Raw genomic sequence first — 21,104 nt, forward strand, 5'->3', positions numbered from 1 at the left:
ACAGAAGGGTTCCTCCAATACTTTATTCTTAAATTTATTTATAAACCATTCATCACTAAAAGAAACTGGCATTTGTGGGAAAAAAAAGGAAATCAAGTGATCAAAAGTAAAGAAGCTACTTAGAGAAATGTTCAAAGAATACATGTTCAGAGAAATATTTAATAATGAATCCTTGTAATTACTCACCTAACTGCATTAAGGTTTACAGAAGACTTTGTTCACAGTTCCTCTTTCTTCAAAGTATATATAATATGATCCCTTAAAATACTCACCAAAATTCCTGACCATGCCAATAGATGACTTCACTTCAACTTAGAAGTAACAAGTACAGGTATTCCTTCTATATTACAACTTTCCCTATCTTGAAATATAATGGATCAGCAGAAGACATTAAATGGGAATTTTAGAGGAATTTGGTAGAAGCTATAGATTACATGTGAAAGCCAGCAGATGATGCAAAAAAAGTATAGAAACTCAGAAATGCATGACTAACCCACATTTTACAATAAGGTACTATTTTTTTTTAATCAGAAATTTTCTTTTTTTTCTTTTTAAACATTATTTTATTTGGTCATTTTTAAACATTATTCATTGGAAACAAAGATCATTTTCTTTTCCTGCCCACCCCCCTACCCCTCCCATAGCCAACACGCAATTCCACTGGGTAGCACGTGTCCTTGATTCGAACCCATTTCCATGTTGTTGGTATTTGCATTAGGGTGTTCATTTAGAGTCTCTCCTCAATCATATCCCCTCAACTCCTGTAGTCAAGCAGTTGCTTTTCCTCGGTGTTTTTACTCCCACAGTTTGTCCTCTGCTTGTGTTTTTTCTCCTAGATCCCTGCAGATTGTTTAGGGACATTGCATTGGCACTAATGGAGAAGTCCATTACATCAATTGTATCACAGTGTATCAGTCTCTGTGTACAGTGTTTTCCTGGTTCTGCTCCTTTTGCTCTGCATCACTTCCTGGAGGTTGTTCCAGTCTCCATGGAATTCCTCCACTTTATTATTCCTTTGAGCACAATAGTAGTCCATCACCAACATATACCACAATTTGTTCAGCCATTCTCCAATTGAAGGGCATCCCCTCATTTTCCAATTTTTTGCCACCACAAAGAGTGCAGCTATGAATATTTTTGTACATGTCTTTTTCCTTATTATCTCTTTGGGGTACAAACCCAGCAGTGCTATGGCTGGATCAAAGGGCAGACAGTCTTTTATCGCCCTTTGGGCATAGTTCCAAATTGCCCTCCAGAATGGTTGGATCATTTCACAACCCCACCAGCAAAGAATTTTTGCCACATTCCCCCCGACTTTGCCGTATCCCCTCCAGCATTCATTACTTTCCTTTGCTGTCATGTTAGCCAATATACTAGGTGTGAGGTGATACCTCAGAGTTGTTTTGATTTGCATCTCTCTGATTATAAGAGATTTAGAACACTTTTTCATGTGCTTATTAATAGTTATTAATAATAATAATAGAGATAATCATGTGATTTTTGTCATTTTGCTTGTTAATATGGTCAATTATGTGGATGGTTTTCCTAATATTGAACCATCCTTGCATTCCTGGTATGAATCCTGCCTGGTCATAGTGGATAACCCTTGTGATGACTTGCTGGAGTCTTTTTGCTAGTATCCTATTTAAGATTTTTGCATCTATATTCATTAGGGAGATTGGTCTATAGTTTTCTTTCTCTGTTTTTGAACTGCCTGGCTTTGGGATCAGTACCATGTTTGTGTCGTAAAATGAATTTGGTAGAACTCCTTCTTGGCTTATTCTGTCAAATAGTTTGTTTAATATTGGGATTAGTTATTCTTTGAATGTTTGATAAAATTCATTTGTGAATTAGGGAGTTCTTCGATGGCTTGTTCAATTTCTTTTTCTGATATGGGGTTGTTTAGGTAATCTATTTCTTCCTCTTTTAGTCTAGGCAATTTATATTTTTGTAAGTATTCATCCATATCACCTAGATTGCCATGTTTGTTGCCATATAATTGGGCATAGTAGTTTTTAATGATTGCCTTAATTTCCTCTTCATTAGAGGTGAGATCTCCTTTTTCATCTTGGATATTGTCAATTAGGTTTTTTTCTTTCCTTTTTTTAATTAGACTGACTAGTACTTTGTCTATTTTATTTGTTTTTTCAAAGTATCAGCTTCTAGTCTTATTTATTAAATCAATAGTTCTTTGACTTTCTATTTTATTAATTTCTCCTTTGAGTTTTAGGATCTCTAATTTAGTCTTCATCTGAGGATTTTTAATTTGTTCACTTTCTAGTTTTTTAATTTGCATGCCCAATTCATTGACTTCTGCCCTTCTTAATTTGTTAATATATGAACTCAAGGATATAAATTTCCCCCTGAGTACTGCTTTGGCTGCATCCCATAGGTTTTGAAAAGATGTCTCGTCATTGTCATTTTCTTCAATGAAGTTATTAATTGTTTCTATTATTTGTTCTTTAACTAACCGGTTTTGGAGAATTGTATTGTTTAATTTCCAATTAGTTTTTGATTTACCTCTCCATGTTCCCTTACTAATTATTATTTTCATTGCATTGTAATCTGAGCAGGTCGCATTTATTATTTCTGCTCTTTTGCACTTGTTTGCAATGTTTTTATGCCCTAATACATGGTCAATTCTTGTGAATGTACCATGTGCTGCTGAAAAGAAGGTATATTCCTTTTTGTCCCTGTTTATTTTTCTCCACATGTCTACTAACTCTAATTTTTCTAAGATTTCATTTACTTTTCTTACCTCTTTATTACTTATTTTTTGGTTTGATTTATTTAGTTCAGATAGAGGAAGGTTCAGGTCTCCCACTAGTATAGTTTTTCTATCTATTTCATCCTTGAGCTCCACTAGTTTCTCCTTTAGAAATTTGGATGCTATGCCATTTGGTGCATACATGTTGAGTACAGAGATTTCCTCATTGTCTATACTGCCTTTTATCAGGATGTAATTATCTTCCCTATCTCTTTTAACTAGATTTATTTTTACTTTGGATTTGTCAGATATCACGATTGCGACTCCTGCCTTCTTTTTATCAGTTGATGCCCAGTAGATTTGGCTCCACCCTCTTACTTTCACCCTATGGGTATCTACCTTCCTCATGTGTGTTTCCTGCAGACAGCATATGGCAGGGTTTTGGATTCTAATCCACTCTGCTATTTGCTTGCATTTTATGGGTGAGTTCATTCCATTCACATTCAGAGTTATGATTAATAGCTGTGTATTACCCAGCATTTTGATTTCTACTCCTGGTCCTACCTTTTCCTTCTACACCAATGTTTGTTTTTAATCAGTCCCCCTAGTTCCCACCCTTATTTTACTTCCACCCTTATTTTCCTTCCCTTTCTACCCCCCTCCATTATTATTCTCCCCCCTTATTTTCCAGGTAGTCTTTCTAAAATTAACCCCCACCCCCTTCCTCCCTTGTACTGCTTCCCTCCCCACCAGTCCATTTTTTACCCTTCTACTAGAGGGCGCAAATCTATTCTCTGCCCCAATTGATTGGATTGTTCTTCCCTCTTTGGGTCAATTTCAAAGCATGTAAGAGTTGAGTATTTCCTATCTCCGACCTCTTTACCATTCCAGTGTATTGATGTTCTCCCCCTCCCACCATGAGCTTCTTTGTGACATATAAATTTACCCCCATTTGTTTCTTTTCCCATTTCTTTTATTATTAACCTATTTTTAGCTCTAGTTTTATATATAGATATATATATATACACACACATAAGCATACACAAGTGTATGTATTTATGCATGCATATATCTATATACCTATTTATGTCTTGTCCTTTCATCCTATACAGTTCGTCACTGTTCCCTCTAAGTGTACTTCTTTTTGCTGCCCAGATAATAACAACAGTTTTTAAGTTACCAATGACCTCTTTTCTTTTAGGGATACATATCATTTTAACTTATTGAGTCTCTTAAAATTTTTTTTGTTTTGTTTTTCTTTTTTCCCTCTTTTTTAATTACCTTTTGATGATTCTCTTGAGTTCTGTGCTTGGACATCACATTTTCTGTTCAGGTCTGGTTTTTTCTTTACGAATTCTTGGAATTCTTCTATTTTGTTGAATGACCATACTTTCCCTTGTAAGAATATAGTCAGTTTTGTTGGGTAGTTGATTCTTGGTTGTAGACCAAGTTCCCTTGCTTTCCAGAATATCATATTCCATGCCTTTTGGTTTTTCAGTGTGGATGCAGCCAGATCCTGGGTTATCCTCACTGTGTTTCCATGGTATCTGAATGACTTCTTCTTGGCAGCTTGTAATATCCTTTCTTTGGTCTGATAGTTCTTGAATTTGGCTATAACATTCCTGGGTGTTGTCAGTTGGGGATTAAGTACAGGAGGTGATCTGTGGATTCTTTCAATCTCCACTTTTCCCTCTTGTTCTAGGATATCGGGGCAGTTTTCTTTAATAATTTCCTATAGTATGATGTCCAGGCTTTTTCTTTTGTCATGGTCTTCTGGTAGACCAATGATTCTTAAATTGTCTCTCCTTGAACGATTTTCTAAATCCTCTGTTTTGTGAATGAGATGCTTCATATTTTCCTCAATTTTTTCATTCTTTTGGTTTTGTTTTATAGTGTCTTGCTACCTTGTGAGGTCACTTAATTCTAGTTATATTCTGGTTCTAAAAGACTGGATTTCATCCCTGGCTTTTTTGATCATCCTTTTCCTTCTGATTTTCTTTTGAGGTCATCTTTCATCCTCTTTATCTTGTTTTTCATCCCCTTTTTCTCATCTTTCATCTTCTTCACCTCATCTTTCATCTCCTTTGCCTCATTTTCCAGCTGGTTGATTTTAGCTTTTAAGACACTATTTTCTGTTTCCAGATGATTTATCTTAGTTTTTAAGTTCTTTTCCCAATTGTCTTTAGCCTCTGCCTCTCTCTGCCTCTCTCTCTCTCTCTCATTATTTTATTTGGTCATTTTGAAACATTATTCATTGGAAACAAAGATAATTTTCTTCCCCCCCCACCCCCCCTCCATAGCCAACGTGCGATTCCACTGGGTAGCACATGTGTCCTTGATTCGAACCCATTTCCATGTTGTTGGTATTTGCATTAGGGTGTTCATTTAGAGTCTCTCCTCAATCATATCCCTTCAACCCCTGTAGTCAAGCTCGATGTTTTTACTCTCACAGTTTGTTCTCTGCTTGTGTATAGTGTTTTTTCTTCTAGATCCCTGCAGATTGTTTAGGGACATTGCACTGACACTAATGGAGAAGTCCATTACATTCGGTTCTACCACAGTGTATCAGTCTCTGTGTACAATGTTTTCCTGGTTCTGCTCCTTTTGCTCTGCATCACTTCCTGGAGGTTGTTCCAGTCTCCATGGAATTCCTCCACTTTATTATTCCTTTGAGCACAATAGTATTCCATCACCAACAGATACCATAATTTGTTCAGCCATTCTCCAATTGAAGGGCATCCCCTCATTTTCCAATTTTTTGCCACCACAAAGAGCGCAACTATGAATATTCTTGTACAATTCTTTTTCCTTATTATCTCTTTGGGGTACAAACCCAGCAGTGCTATGGCTGGATCAAAGGGCATACAGTCTTATATTGCCCTTTGGGCATAGTTCCAAATTGCCCTCCAGAATGGTTGGATCAATTCACAACTCCACCAGCAATGAATTAATGTCCCTACTTTGCCATGTCCCCTCCAGCATTCATTACTTTCCTTTGCTGTCATGTTAGCCAATCTGCTAGGTGTGAGGTGATACCTCAGAGTTGTTTTGATTTGCATCTCTCTGATTATAAGAGATTTAGAACACTTTTTCATGTGCTTATTAATAGTTTTGATTTCTTGATCTGAAAACTGCCTATTCTTGTCCCTTGCCCATTTATCAATTGGAGAATGGCTTGGTTTTTTGTATAATTGATTTAGCTCTTTGTAAATTTGAGTAATTAAACCTTTGTCAGAGGGTTTTTATGAAGATTGTTTCCCAATTTGTTGCTTCCCTTCTGATTTTAGTTACATTGGTTTTCTTTGTACAAAAACTTTTTAATTTGATGTAGTCAAAATTATTTATTTTACATTTTGTGACTCTTTCTAAGTCTTGCTTGGTTTTCAGCCTCTCTTAATTGTGTTTTGAATTGCATTTTGAGTTCTTCCAAAGCCTGTATCCAATTCACTGGGATTTCTGATTTTTCCTTAGATGATCTGCCCCCCCCCATCCGTTCGCTCTTTGCTCGTTACCTGTACAGAAGCTGTCTATAGTAATTTCTTTCTTCTTTTTCTGTTGTTTGCTCATGTTTACCCCTTCTTTGCTTCCCGTATTTGTCTGTGCTCTTGCTCCTCTCAATTTTTTTTGGTTTTGGGCTGTCAGTCTCCCCTCTTGGAGCTTTGTCATATCTCTTGGTACAGTCTCTGGGGGAGGAATGTTGGCTTCCCTGTCCTCTGGAGGCTTTTGATCTGATTAACTTCAACTGGATTGGGCTGTATGTGCTGTGAGGCCGAAGACTCCTGGAAGGCTGGAGCCAAATGGAAGGTCTCAGCCACCCAGGCTCTCTCCAATTCTCCAGTTGCTTCTCCACTTCCTGCATTCCAAACTCTGAGCCTGGCACAGCACTGTACACAAGGCACACCAATGCCTTTGCCCGCCCAGAGGTTCCTGTCCTTGTGGGAGGCCCTGTACTCTGGGGGGGGTCCTGGCCTCCCTGAACTCTGAGGACTCCAGATGGGATTAGGTTCAACTGGGTTGGTCTGGATGTGCCCCGAGGCAAAAAACCTCCAGTGAGACTGGAGCCAGATGGAAGGACCCAGCCCCGGGGCTGCAGGCTCTTTGGTCTCTCTCTCTGGCTGCTTCCCTGTCGCCTGTGTTGTACGCTCTGAGCCTGGCCCAGGTTGCACTCAAGGTACACCCTCCAGACCTGTACCTTTGCCCGCCTGGAGTTTCCTGCTGTCGCTGGGGGCTCTGCACTCTGGCTTGGGGGGGGGGGGGGGCCCTGGGACCTTCCTTCTGCCTTCCTCTTAGTCCCGAGTGTTCTCGGATTCCTGCTTTTTGGGGGGGGCGTACCTTCTGAATTGAGTCAAGAAGGAGGGTTCCCTGCCTCTCTCCTATTGTTAAGTTTGAATTTCAGTCCCCTAGGCGCATTCAGTTTGTGATCGGTAAGGAAGGGTTTTCAGAGGTCTGAACTTTTGCTGCTTCTAAGCCGCCATCTTGACTCTGCCCCACAATAAGGTACTATTAATATCCCATAAAAGAAAAATAATTCAGACTTCTGCTATGGTACAAAGACAGGCAAAAAGTTTTATATGGTGCCATACCCCTAAATGCCACAATGCCTCTGTGTATAAAATTATATCCGTTGTAAAACTAAGCAAAGACCACAGATGCATAAAAACAGGGACTCACTGGCTAAGTGGTGTAAAAATAGACTCGAATCCAGGACTTCAATCCCCACAATTCCTTGCTCCACTTCCCTAAAATGCTTTGTAATCTCACTGAATTCTCATGTGGGCTGAGATCGAGAAGGTATTTAACCTGATTGCAAAGGCTTTTGTGGCTCTTTTGGTTTTCCGCTTGCAAGCAGACGTGGCTCTTTTCATAATGTAGGTGAGGTTGTGTTTAGGCCTCTCTCTGGCCTAGTCACATGCTTTCTTATCCTGTATTTTCTTTAATCCTTAATCTTTAATAAACCTCATAAAAATATAATACTCCTTGCAGAGAGAAACTAATTTCTAGCTGCCTCAGTTCCCTAAATTTTAATCTTTACAGTGGCCAAGAATGAGTTACACAGCACAAAATACCAAGCTCATTTACTTGCTACTCCTTGAGAGCCTGAAGCTTTTCTAGCCACTCTCACAAGAATACCAGCCTGCATTCAATGCCTCAAAGCAGCCCAGAACAATGATGGGGTCAAGAAAACTCCACTGCCTTCCTCTTCCCCTTTATCAATGACCCTTAAGCTAAGTAAAACAACAATAAAGAGGACCAAGTTAGGCTCCACATGGTAAAGATAAACGGAGAAGTCCAAATAGAATTGGACCACCCATTAGGAGCACACCCCAGGTGTGTTCCCTCAGAACATTACTGACACAAATGATGTTCCTACCTCTCAAGGCTTTACAATCCATCACTTCCACATGAGCATCCAGCTTGTCTGAGGCTTCTTTGCAAACAGCCTTGGCTAAAGTGGACTTTCCACTCCCCTAGAAAAGAGATGTTTGTTGGTAACTACATTTTATTAGTAATAAATCCAATAACAAATATTGATGGTAAAATGCAAAATGGATTGGATAATCGATCAACAAATAAGCAGGTAGTACTCAAATACCTGATCCCTCAAAATATTCAACTCTGCCCCTCCTTCAAGGAGCTCATGACCTATGGTTTGTATCTTACAGAATGTCATTTTTTTGTAGGGAAAGGATATAAAAGTCTAACACCTTCAATCATTTGGTGCTAGTTCTCACTAGGGACAGGAAACTATAGGCTGAAATCCCACCGACTGCTGAATTAGTCATAGTTCAGTTATTTAAACCAAACCCTGGTCTACATCTATCATTTTTTCCTCAATTTAAATACACCAGTAGGTAGTGAATTATTTGGCTTTGAGGCCTGTAGGTCAATGTGTCAAGGATCAGTACTTTGTCAGTATGGGATATCTTTCACTTACACAGAGAGTAACTTCTCTGTGATTCCATATTCAAATTTCCTTGAGACTCCAAGAAGTTCAGAGGATCCCAGAGCTAGAGCTCTAACTAGAAGAGACTTCAGGGATCATCTTATCAAATTCTCCCCTTTCACAAGAGAGGTAAGAACTTCTGAGTGATTTTTTCACGTAGTGTCAGAGGTAAGATTCACACTCTGGTCTTCCTGACACTCTATCTAGCACTATACTACCCTTCTCAACAAGAAATCAGGTAAAGTGGAGCATCCCTCCCTTTCCAAGCTTGGCCTCTGAAATTAGAATCTGAAGTACAAGAATAAACAGGTTCCAAGTGAGTAGCTTGTCTCTGCCATAAAGAACAGAGTTTTTGTTTGTAGCCATTTTGACCAAACAGCTTTCTCCTATATTTCCAGGATCTCAGTCAGGCATAAATTAACTGAGGTTTATGAAAACCTGATCTTCCAATAAAGGTCTATTAGGGAATGTATCTTGAAATTTAAATTATATAAAAATAAAAGACAGATGAAGAGTAAGAAAATAATAATCAAAAGGGAAAAAATCATGCCAATCAAATAGAGGGAAACCTAAAAGGGAGTTTGAGCAGAATAAGGCAATAACTTCTGGGTCTGATGATAGTGCCTTGGTAAAGACATCTTTTTGCAAAATCTTGCACCAGGAAGAAGCTAAAGGAAGCAATCTTTTTAGTATATTAATCAACAATTCTTTTATAAGTGAGTACCCAAGAACCAAAGACACAAACATTAGAAGAACTCTAATTACTCTCAAGAGTAATTGAACTGTAAACAGCACCTTTGCTCCTGAGATCAGGATAGCTCCATTCCGAAGTCCTGAAACAATGGAGGCCAGTTGGCGAGATAAAGGACGTCCCAAGAGACTATGGGTGACATACTCCAGACAAATTATTCCTTGTTTACTCACCCCCCTGCAGAACAATTCAAAGTAATAAATTAGATAATTCAACAACGAAGCATAATGATAAAATATTGCTACTAGAAAACCCAAATTTCTATATTAAGTTAGAAGCATATTAAACAATAGATGAAACTTTTCAAATCCTAATTATTGGAAAGAGTCTAATTTAGTGAAAAGTCTGAATTATGAATTTTTAAAATTCAATTTTATTGCTCTCATGTCCATTCAAAAATTAGGAGGAAGTTATTAGCTTGGCATAGTATAGATTCTTAAGGAACTTGTTTTAACTTTTTAAAAGGTTTAGGTTTTTTGCAATGAGCACACCGGTTACAAATAGGTACTTTAAAAATATTTGGCTAAAATTAAAAGTTTTTTTTTTTCCCTTTAAACACACTCTCTAAAATCTTACTGGTAACATAATTTACTTAGCAAATCTAATTTTTATAAATAATTCAAAGACCAGCCTTGGTACTGTCTTATTACAAATTCCAAAATATTTCAGTCCAACTGAATTCTATACTGACAACTCTGAAAGTTCTTACTTTATGGTCTAGATAGTTTTTATTCCCAAAGTGCTAGTAACATCACTAAGGCTAATAAAGTCTCATATATTATCTAATTTGGTCCTATAAGCTGACTTGTCCACAGTCCTAGGGTCAGTAAAATGTCTGAGGTAGGATTAGAATATGGGTCTTCTTGATTCTAAGGCCAAGACTCTATCCATTGTACCACTCAGCTACCTAACAATAATGCCTTACTAACCCAGATTCCAATTGTATACAGTTCCTTAGGAAATTATAGGCATTAATTATACATTTTGTCAAAAACCTAGCTGAAAATCCTGCCTAATGATCTATCTATGACCCTTTTGGCTCCCTTCAAGAACTTAGCCACTCACCTTACCCATTACACTTAGAAGGTAAAGGAATAAACAGTTTAAATACTAAAAATGTTTCTTCACTGAAATTTCACAAAATTATTTGCTTTGAGAATTACAAATTACTGTTACTATAATCATAGCATGAACAATTAGGTTCACATCTGGCCTCTTTCCTCTTCTCACAAATAAGATTCTCAGTGTAAAGTGGTTAATAAGCTGTATGCTTTTGGGTGTATGAGAGCCATGTAAATCATTAAGACATATTATTTAAATGGAAACAGTCTTTGGAATCATTAGAGAAAGCATAGTCGTTATTGGCATGCAAATTATAACGTTTGTACATAAAGAACCTAGCATAGAGAAAATATTTTTAAAACAAATTGTGTTTGACCCATACTTCTTACCCTAAGGAGTTCAGTTTTAAAAATGGAGGAGTGGAGGTGGTTTCCTCACTGTTTTCCCCTTGTGTCACAGGATACAGAAGAACCTACCATAATGAGGAAAAGCAACTTTAATTTTGAAAGGTGTATGATAAAAAAACAGTTTCATTTAGGAAACAAAAAGCAATGTTTCCCTCAAATACAATAAATTTGTGCTTTCAGAATACTAAAAATAACATTTTTAGTATAATATATTAAATCATTTTGTTTCCATAATCGCTTTATTCCTTATATAATGGGGCATATTTATTTACTTAACTAAAATGCTTTAGTAATTTGGCATTTGGATAACACCCCCATAAGACATAATATTACATTTTACCTGCTATGCCATTCTATCTCAATAGTATTAGAACTTCTAAAAAGGTTTATTTAAAACAATAACAATAATGTTTTCATTTTAACTGTGTTAGATCAAATGTGAAGAAAGAAGAAACATAATGAAATAAATGGGGAAGTTTGTAAGAGACAAGTCAATCTGACAAGAAAAGCATGAAGCAGGCACTGATTGGTTCATAAAATCATCTTTGCATTCACTGTTGAAAGTCAAAGAAATCGAAACATACTCAAAAGACAACATGTCTCAACCCCTTTTCTCTTACAAGTGGTAGTACTGGTAGTTCATTTTTATACACAGGAAGAACTAAGATCAGCAACAAATTTTATAATTAATTTCTTTAAAATATGTAACTTAAAATTTTTTTTTGCCAAAGATTTTATTTGCTAATAAAAGCATTCAATGTAAATCTAACCAACCATTATAGGTATTGTAAATATGTTAAATGAAATTACTCTATAATCTAGCCATTCAGGTATACCACTATGACCAGTGGGTTGAGAATGTCTTTTAGAGAATACTCATCTATACAATATTTTCAATAAGAAATATGAATTCATTATTTTCAGAATTACAAAATATTTACTTGTATATCAATCTTCTGGAGCAAGCTGGTACTCAACATAAAAACATTTTCTGAATTATTTTTTTCTTTTTCCAAAGTATGAACTATACTCAAAGAAAACTTCTTCAGCCCTATTGAAAAGATAATACTAAAATTATTATGATTAATATTTAACTCAAAAATTATTCCAGAATTTAAAAGCAAATATCAAACTGAATGTAGTTTCTTTAAAAAACTTAATCTAAGCAGTTATACTGCTCTTCAGTGCTATAACTTAAACAGGAGAGTACTTTATTCTTGTCAGGGAGGGGATAGAAATCCAAAATAATAAAATTACTTACCATCTTTAAATGTCAAATTAATGTATTCTTCAGCAGATAGTATCCAGGGACAAGTTACTGTACTAGAATTCTGTAGCCATGAGCTGAAAGCACATTTTATATCTTCTTCACTTATATCTTTGTGCTAACCATAAAAAGAAAAAAAAAAGAATTACCTTGACAACTATATCTTGCTGGTAGCATGCAGCTTATTAAGAATGTTGAAATATGCTTAGAAGGTATGAATATATATTTTTAAAAACACTGAATAAAATCTAGTACTTGAAGAAGAATAAGCCCTGTAGGCCCTGTGCTCAATTAGCTGAATTGTTCAAAGTGTGGAGGATGTTAGTATATTTAACAGTAAAAACTGATATACAACTAAAGAAGCTTTTTTATCCTAACTCCGCAGGGTAATTTTTTGCTAGCCTGTTTCCTTAGAAATGAAAAATGGCCCAATGATCCTCTGGGCTAAGTAAGAGGGAGAAATCTGAGGACCAATAAAGCCTCCAAGGTAATGTTTGTTAAGTGAGTGACTAAAGATCCTAGAGATCAGAGCATTCAGTTTCTTTCCTCTCTTGACACTGCTCTCCTCTTCCTCATTGCTCATTAACTCCCTTTTTTCTTATCACCCATCATTTTGATTCTCTCTGAAAATTAGGTTTATTTTTGCTCTGCTTTGTTACTATCATCTCTCCTGCTCTTTTCAAACTAATTTAAAGTCAATCTGTGGATTACAAAGAGAAAGCAAGACATTAATGTATTATTATTATCATCATTTAAACCTTTACCTTCTGTCTTAAAATAATACTATCAGTACTAATAACCAAGGCAAAAGAGTGGTAAGGGCTAGGCACCTGGGGTTAAGTGACCTGCCAAGGGTCATGCAGTTAGGAAGTCTGTGGCCAAACTGGTACCGAGGTCCTCCTGACTCCAGGTCTGGCATGAAAAAAGTATTATTTTAAATCAAATAAATTCCTTGAACCCCCACTTTCTTTTTGGATGTTGAAGAATTAATTTTGGGGACTTAGAGAAGCTTAGGAGGGTCACGAAAAAGTCTGAGACCATTAAGTATAAGGGTTTACAATAAAAAAATGTTCAAGCTAGAAGGGATATGAGACAATCTAGTCAGTCAATCAACAAGCACTTTTTACTGTGTACTAGGGTAGTGTAGTAGATAGAGCAGCAAGCCTAGAGTCAGAAAGACTCTTCCAGAGTTCAAATCTAGCTTCTGACCTAGACTCTAGGTAAATCACTTAACCCTGTTTGCCTCAGTTTCCTCATCTGTCAAATGAAATGGCAAACCGCTCCAGGATCTTTTCCAAGAAAACCCCAAATGGGGTCACAGAGAGTCAGACACAACTGCAGTGATTGAACAACAAGCAGAAACAACAGCATTAGTTTTATTATACATGCAAAAGGATTTGAATGCTATATGAATTTGACTCACTAAACTTTCTCTAGGTTGTAATTTGATAGATTTTGGAATTTTAGGGATCGATTCCACTGCTGATATTCGGATAGCTGAATGCATTTGTATATTTAGTCTTTTTCTCATGTCTTCTGGCATCTGAAACACACACGTTAGAAATCAATGTTCAAAAAATAGAAATATATTCAAAACACTTAAATTTTTTAACCTTAATTTTTCCTCTTTATATATATGTGTGTATATGCACACACATATATATGATGTCAAGAGAGCTTTCAAATGTAGCTTTCTTTCAACAAAACAGATTCAAATTAACCTCAGTTATTTAGTTGAGTTACATGTGTAAGCTAAACTGTGTTCGTTAGGAGAACTAAAATCTTTAATAAATAGGGCCTATATCTAATTATAACTTCTTCTCCTCCCTAGTGCCTATAACAGTGTTTGACAGTATATGCTTCACAAATACTTGTTGCATAAACAAAGAAGAACTTAGGGCATATTGGGAAAGGTAATCAAAATTAACCCTACAAGATCAAATAGCAGACCTGGTCCAATTCTAGACAGAGTTGTAAATTTAAAAACAAGAAATAAAAGGATTTCCCACCTCCACTAGGATGTTTATATATACAATAATGAAAGAGGCAAAGAACCATTTAGTTTGTCTTCACAATCTACCCATACCTCTAAAGCCCAAGGTTCAGCTGTACTATTTTTAAATAGCTGCAAAATGAACCTCTATATATCCAAAAGATTAATTAAAGGAACTGAATTAAGAAGAGAATAATCCCAACCTGATGCATATGCAAAAATCCTCTGAATTCCCTTAGATAAAATCTTGGCCAATAAATATTCACTGCTTAGGGGGGTTCCTAATGAATGAACTAACAAAGTGGCAAAAATCTTGAGTCCCTCTCATTCAATAGTCTGTGGGTATTTCCAACAATCAATCCATTAATGAAAAAGTGTGGATTCTGATACCCCCATTAGGTCCAAAGCACACAAGCCTTTTAATCTAACAGAGCAGAAAAAGTTATGTGAAATTTATGGGGAGCCAGATAGCCTTTCTGCCTGTGGCCCTAGTATTTGACTCTTTGCATCTACCCAACCACATCAATCTTTATGTTTCAAACAAATAAAAAGAAGCTCCTAGCAACTAAAAGTTTGGGAAGCCAATATCTTACACACTACCTGGTTTTTAGGTTCTGTTTTCCTGATATAACACATTACAGTTCTCATGGAAAATATTCTATTTCATAGTTTCAAGGATTATAAATACATAAACAAGTTCCTTTCCCCCCAAGTCACAAAGTTCACACTAACCCAAACTTTCCCAGTATGGAGAACTTCTACAGTGTTGTTATACTGTATGGAATTCTTCAGTTCCTCAAGTCCATTCCAGACTATCTGCACCACACAGGCCTTACCAGCTCCTTGACTACTACCTGAACGAATCTCTTTTTTGTCTTGTTGCCGAGCCATCTGTTTTTCCTTGTCAGGTGACAGGGCATTTTGCTTTGTTTCACTTGGTTGTTGCTTTGGGGAGAGCAGCTGAGTTAACTTGCCATAGGTCACAGTAAAAGTAGGCTCCAAATCAAAATATTGATGATTCCAGGGAAAAATATGAATGGCATGGTCTTTCTGAAACAGAGATGTTGCTGATACACGTTGTATGCTGGGAGGCTGAGAATTACAAACTCTGAAAACACAGTCTTTTGGAACAACTGTTAATTGCATATTTTTGAATGCATTAATTTCACTTGAGCCCCAAGGTATATCAATTTTTTTCTCAGCTCCATAAGAAAAAATGCTCCCCATTAGATTCCATATGTTTGGCATTGTAAACATGCCAAAGAGAAGATCAGAATCTTGTTTATTTGGTTCAGGGGCTCCTGTAGTGCTTGAATCAGGCTGTTTGGTTTGAAATCCCCCAGTCATGTCTTCTTGGTCTCTTGTATATTTATTCACTATTCCTTGTGTCTTATCAGCTGTAGGAAAGGGTAAATCAGTGGCATGTTCTTTGGTCTGGCGTGGCTTGGAATGAACAAAGAGTTCAGTGTCATTTTCGAGCCTACCGTAACTGGCAGCTGGCATTAGTACAACTAGGAAGAAAACAAAATCATCAGTACATTCTCCTCTACATTAGATTAATATAGTCTTGTAGAATAAAATGGCAAATCTTCAAAATAAAACTTACCAATTTGAATATAAATATATGTCTGTTGATCCACCCAAACAGGGAAAATTGCATCTGGAAAGACTATTCGAATCTGATCAAGAAGATGCTGTTCAAGAGAAGCAGCATGGAGCTCCTAGGACAATTTTACATCACAAGAAAAAAAAGATTCAAATGACATTTTTCATTTGTTCCTGGATAATTATTTTGTCTAACAATAATTAGATCTGATATGAATCAGAATACAACTATTTTAAGAATCTAATAATATCAGAGAAGGGAAAATTAATGAAAATGTAATTTTAACACAGTAGAACTTTAACATGGGAATACATTTGACTTTTTTTTTTTTACCAGTATCTCCCAATCATCTGCTGTGAGGGGTTTCACTTCAACTTGATGACAAGACACCACATGGGAACAGGGTCTGAGAAATACCTGGCAAAAATAAAATTTTCATATATTAGGATTTTAAATATTTATCTGTGGAAAGTAAAGTATTTAAGTAATCAATAGCATTGATGTAATGCAGCATACCTGTTATTTAAGAAAAATACTGTATATATAACAGTATACCAAATACTATTAAGAAATATAACCAGAATAAGTATAAAAATAAATGGAGACATTATAGTGTCAGATAATGACTTAGATCCAATTATAATTTACAGTGTATATCTATAGATACAACCCACCTTAAGACATTAATTGGTTTCATGAAAATAGTTAATTAGAATGAAAATATTACAGATGGCAGCTATTCCATTATTAATTCATCTAACTTATGCTTCAGGCAATCAACTAAACAATATACAATGTGATAATTTTATGGTTGGGTTTGGTTATAATGTATTGTTAATAATGTTACAAAATACTGCTTGGGCAACTTTATGTGGGGTTTAACTATGTTAATTATAAAATATTAGAATAGGTTTTATGAAAATAACTAATAATAACAATTTATTCAAAAGAATATCTAGGAAACTGAAAATTATATTGAAATTGAAACTGGTACTGAACAAGAACCAATGATTCAGTATAAATAAATCTTACACAGCCAAAAGATGGGCTAGTCTAGAGGGACCTCCAATAAATCAACTGTAGACTCTGATCTGGTCAGTCTTAGGGCTTTAACTTCTAGGCACATACTCCTTCCTTTGGGAATGGTTAGTGTTGGTGAGCTGCAAATACAGGTCTAGGCTGCTAGCATATCTTTTCCCTTGTGTCCTCTGAGACTGCCTGTGAGGCAGGGTATAGGGAAAAACCAATACGGTTAAGATACAGGTAATTCCTGATATGCTTTCCTTTTTCCTAACAGCACAGTTTGTCAATAGTATTTCCCTTATACTTTCTTATCTGTAATATCTCCATTTTATTATTATTATTAATATGTGCCTCATACTCTAAACAAATAAGTATGGAGCAGCATAGCTCCTTACCAATCAATCAACAAGCACTCATTACCTAATGTCACCAACAAGTTAGAAATCCCTGAACTTATGTGATTCATTACCTTTTTCTTTTTTTATCAGGAGTTAATGACCTAGAGATATAGCTGTTGTATGAAGGATCCACAAAAATGCAATTAGGAGACCACTTATAAAATAAAAAAGTGGAAACCCCCCCAACATAGTAAGTTGTGCTGTGTTAGGAGCTGGAAAAAAGACATTTTACAGGAGGTAAAAGCAAGGAAGAAGGTTGAGAAATAGATGCTTTGCTTTAGATATTTAGGCACCAATCAAGAGAATTTAAGGGTATCTGGGAAGAGAACTTTAAATTTTAACAGAAGCGGGATAAGACCTATGATTCAAATAGAGAAATGGAAAGGTATACCTTGTTTAAAAAAAAAAAATCTACCAACAGAGAGAGCAACAGAGAGCTTCTGAAATCTAAGAGCCTGAGGGTGAAGCCAAGATGGTAAGAACATTTGAGCAATGATGATCACTGAATGGGGAAACAGAAAGGACATCCTGGGGGGCATGTGCTTCAAGGTCATTCAGCCACATAGAGTATACTGTGGAGATATGTCCAATAATTATGGAATGCAAGGCCTTCCACTATCAGGAAATCTTGACAGAAGCACCATTTTCTAATAGAAGAGGATAAGGCCAGCTAGGAATAAGCCTGACTTTCAATATCATCTCTGATAAGATAAAAATTCTGACAATGGGGCAGAACCACTGGTAACAGTCCAGGAAGTGAATACAGCTCATAGCTAAATATGGACTATTTTAGAAAAGAATGCTTCAGAGAATTCAGAAAAAGGAAGGCATGATGGCAAATCTTTGAGACTCTAAAAGATGAAATGACCCAACAGAACTGGAACTCCAAAAAGAAATAGTGACAAAACAATTATGAATAAGTATGGGGTGGATGGGGGTATTGGGTTTATAATTTCTTCACTTTAGGGAACTTCAGGTAAGAAAACACCAAGTGACAAAAACTTCAACTATTCTGACTGTTCTAAAGTCATAAGAAAAGGGTAATCAAAGAAAAAGGGAAAGTGTCTAAAGAGACCCTAAAATGGGATTAAGAATTCTCCAAGAACAGATTTTAAATGTATTTGCATAATCCCTATTACTCTTTGTTACAGAGATGTAGTAGAATTGGGGGATTCAGGGAGAAAGGGAGGTAATATAAGAAAGTGAAAGATTGCAAGAAAGAATGAAAGACCACAAGAGTGACTGAGACACAGTCTAGTGAAACAGAAAGGAAGTTCAAAGAAATGCGAAAAAGGAAAGGAGTGCAGATAGCTCAAGAATTAACTAAGTGCTTACTATCTGCAAGGCAATGTGCTAAACATAAGGATACAAATACAAGCAAACAAGACAATCCTGGACTTCAGGGAGCTTAATCGTAATGGGGGTGGGGTGGGGGAGAACAAAATATAAAAGGGAGCTAGAAAAGTAGGGAATAGGAAATGGCTTCAAAGCCTGGTTTTGGGCAAGATGAGGTAGGTAAAAGATTACCAATAAGAACATGGCATCTCTTGAGCCAAGACCTTAGTTCTGACTTGGAGGAGATGTATGAGAGGGACAGCCTATAGGCAGTCCAGTACAAAGATGACAAAAATGGGGACAGGATAAGGAGAAGAGATACTCAGGGGAATAAAAGTGATAACTAAACAAAAACTATCACTAAAATTTATTTTTTTTCCATTTGAATTAATTTATTTAGTCAATTTAGAACATTATTCCTTGGTTACAATAATCACATTATTTCCCTCCCTCCCCTCCACTCACCCTTCCCACAGCCCATGTGCAATTTCATTGGGTATTACATGTGTCTTTGATCAGAACCTATTTCCATGTTGTTGTTTGCAACAGGATATTCATTTAGAGTCTACATCCCCAACCATATCCCTTTTATCCATGTATTCAAGCAGTTGTTTTCCTTCGGTGTTTTTACTCTCACAGTGTTTCTTCTGAATGTGGATATTGGTTTTTCTCCTAGATTCCTCCTAGTTGTTCAGGATTACTGCATTGCCACTAATGGAGAAGTCCATTACATTTGATTGTACCACAGTGTATCAGTCTCTGTGTACAATGTTTTCCTGGTTCTGCTCCTTTTGCTCTGCATCACTTCCTGGAGGTTGTTCCAGTCTCCATGGAATTCCTCCACTTTATTATTCCTTTTAGCACAATAGCATTCCATCACCAACATATACCATAATTTGTTCAGCCATTCTCCAATTGAAGGGCATCCCCTCATTTTCCAATTTTTGCCACCACAAAGAGCGTAATTATGAATATTCTTGTACATGTCTTTTCCCTTATTATCACTTTGGGGTACAAACCCAGCAGTGCTATGGCTGGATCAAAGGAGAGATAGCCTTTTAGTGCCCTTTGGGCATAGTTCCAAATTGCCCTCCAGAATGGTTGGATCAATTCACAACTTCACCAGCAATGCATTAATGTCCCCACTTTGCCACATCCCCTCCAGCATTCATTACTTTCCTTTGCTGTCATGTTAGCCAATCTGCTAGGTTTGAGGTGATACCTCAGAGTTGTTTTGATTTGCATTTCTCTGATTATAAGAGATTTAGAACACTTTTTTCATGTGCTTTTTAATAGTTTTGATTTCTTTAACTGAAAATTGCCTATTCATGTCCCTTGCCCATTTATCAGTTGGAGAATGGCTTGATTTTTTGTACAATTGGTTTAGCTCTTTATAAATTTGAGTAATTAGACCTTTATCAGAGGTTTTTGTAATGAAGACTGTTTCCCAATTTGTTGCTTCCCTTCTTATTTTGGATGCATTAGTTTTGTTTGTACAAAAACTTTTTTTTTAATTTGATGTAATCAAAATTATTGATTTTATATTTTGTGATTTTTTTTCTAGCTTTTGCTTGGTTTTAAAGTCTTTCCTTTCCCATAGATTTGACAAGTATACTATTCTGTGTTCGCCTAATTTGCTTATAGTTTCCTTCTTTATATTTAGATCATTCACCCATTCTGAGTTTATCTTGGTGTAGGATGTGAGATATTGATCCAAACCTAATCTCTCCCATACTGTCTTTCAATTTTTCCCAGAAGATTTTTTTTTTTTATCAAATAGTGGGTTTTGGTACCCCAAACTGGGATCTTTGGGCTTATCACAGACTGACTTGCTGAGGTCATTTACCCTAAGTCTATTCCACTGATCCTCCTTTCTGTCTCTCAGCCAGTACCAAATTGTTTTGATAACCACTGCTTTATAGTATAGTTTGAGATCTGGGTTTGCAAGTCCTCCTTCCTTTGCATTTTTTTCTCATGATTTCCCTGGATATCCTTGATCTTTTGTTCTTCCAAATGAACTTAGTTATGGTTTTTTCTAATTCAGTAAAGAAGTTTTTTGGTAGTTCAATGGGTATGGCACTAAATAAGTAAATTAATTTGGGTAGGATTGTCATTTTTATTATGTTAGCTCGTCCCACCCATGAGCAATCAATGTTTTTCCAATTTTTTAGATCTAGTTTTAGTTGTGTGGAGTGTTTTGTAGTTGTGTTCATATAGTTCCTGTGTTTGTCTTGGCAGATAGATTCCCAAGTATTTTATATTGTCTAGGGTAATTTTAAATGGGATTTCTCTTTCTAATTCTTGCTGCTCAAATGGGTTGGAGATATATAGAAATGCTGATGACTTAGGCGGGTTTATTTTGTATCCTGCAACTTTGCTAAAGTTGCTGATTATTTCAACTAGCTTTTTGGTTGATTCTCTAGGATTCTTTAAGTAGACTATGATATCATCCGCAAAGAGTGATAGCTTGGTCTCCTCATCGCCAATTTTAATACCTTCAATTTCTTTTTCTTCTTTAATTGCTACTGCTAGTGTTTCTAGTACAATATTAAATAATAGAGGTAATAAAGGGCATCCTTGTTCCACTCCTCATCTTACTGGGAATGTATCT

At 36.2% G+C, this 21,104-nt stretch overlaps 1 protein-coding gene across 2 annotated transcripts in view; it reads right to left on the reverse strand.

The window, feature by feature from the left end:
• Window positions 1-21,104, reverse strand: part of PEX1 (peroxisomal biogenesis factor 1) — a 50,045-nt gene that overhangs the window by 16,333 nt on the left and 12,608 nt on the right. For both annotated transcript variants that reach the window (XM_001368731.5, XM_056800199.1), the window contains exons 3-11: window positions 16,071-16,154; window positions 15,738-15,852; window positions 14,864-15,642; window positions 13,562-13,681; window positions 12,133-12,256; window positions 11,813-11,922; window positions 10,854-10,936; window positions 9,447-9,579; window positions 8,079-8,175 (exon numbers count right to left, since the gene is read on the reverse strand). In XM_001368731.5, the coding sequence (XP_001368768.2) occupies window positions 8,079-8,175; window positions 9,447-9,579; window positions 10,854-10,936; window positions 11,813-11,922; window positions 12,133-12,256; window positions 13,562-13,681; window positions 14,864-15,642; window positions 15,738-15,852; window positions 16,071-16,154 (1,645 nt within the window). The remainder of the gene's footprint in view (window positions 1-8,078; window positions 8,176-9,446; window positions 9,580-10,853; window positions 10,937-11,812; window positions 11,923-12,132; window positions 12,257-13,561; window positions 13,682-14,863; window positions 15,643-15,737; window positions 15,853-16,070; window positions 16,155-21,104) is intronic.

Source organism: Monodelphis domestica, chromosome 5, assembly GCF_027887165.1.
Source record: "Monodelphis domestica isolate mMonDom1 chromosome 5, mMonDom1.pri, whole genome shotgun sequence".
In the NCBI taxonomy this organism is placed as follows: Eukaryota; Metazoa; Chordata; class Mammalia; order Didelphimorphia; family Didelphidae; genus Monodelphis; species Monodelphis domestica.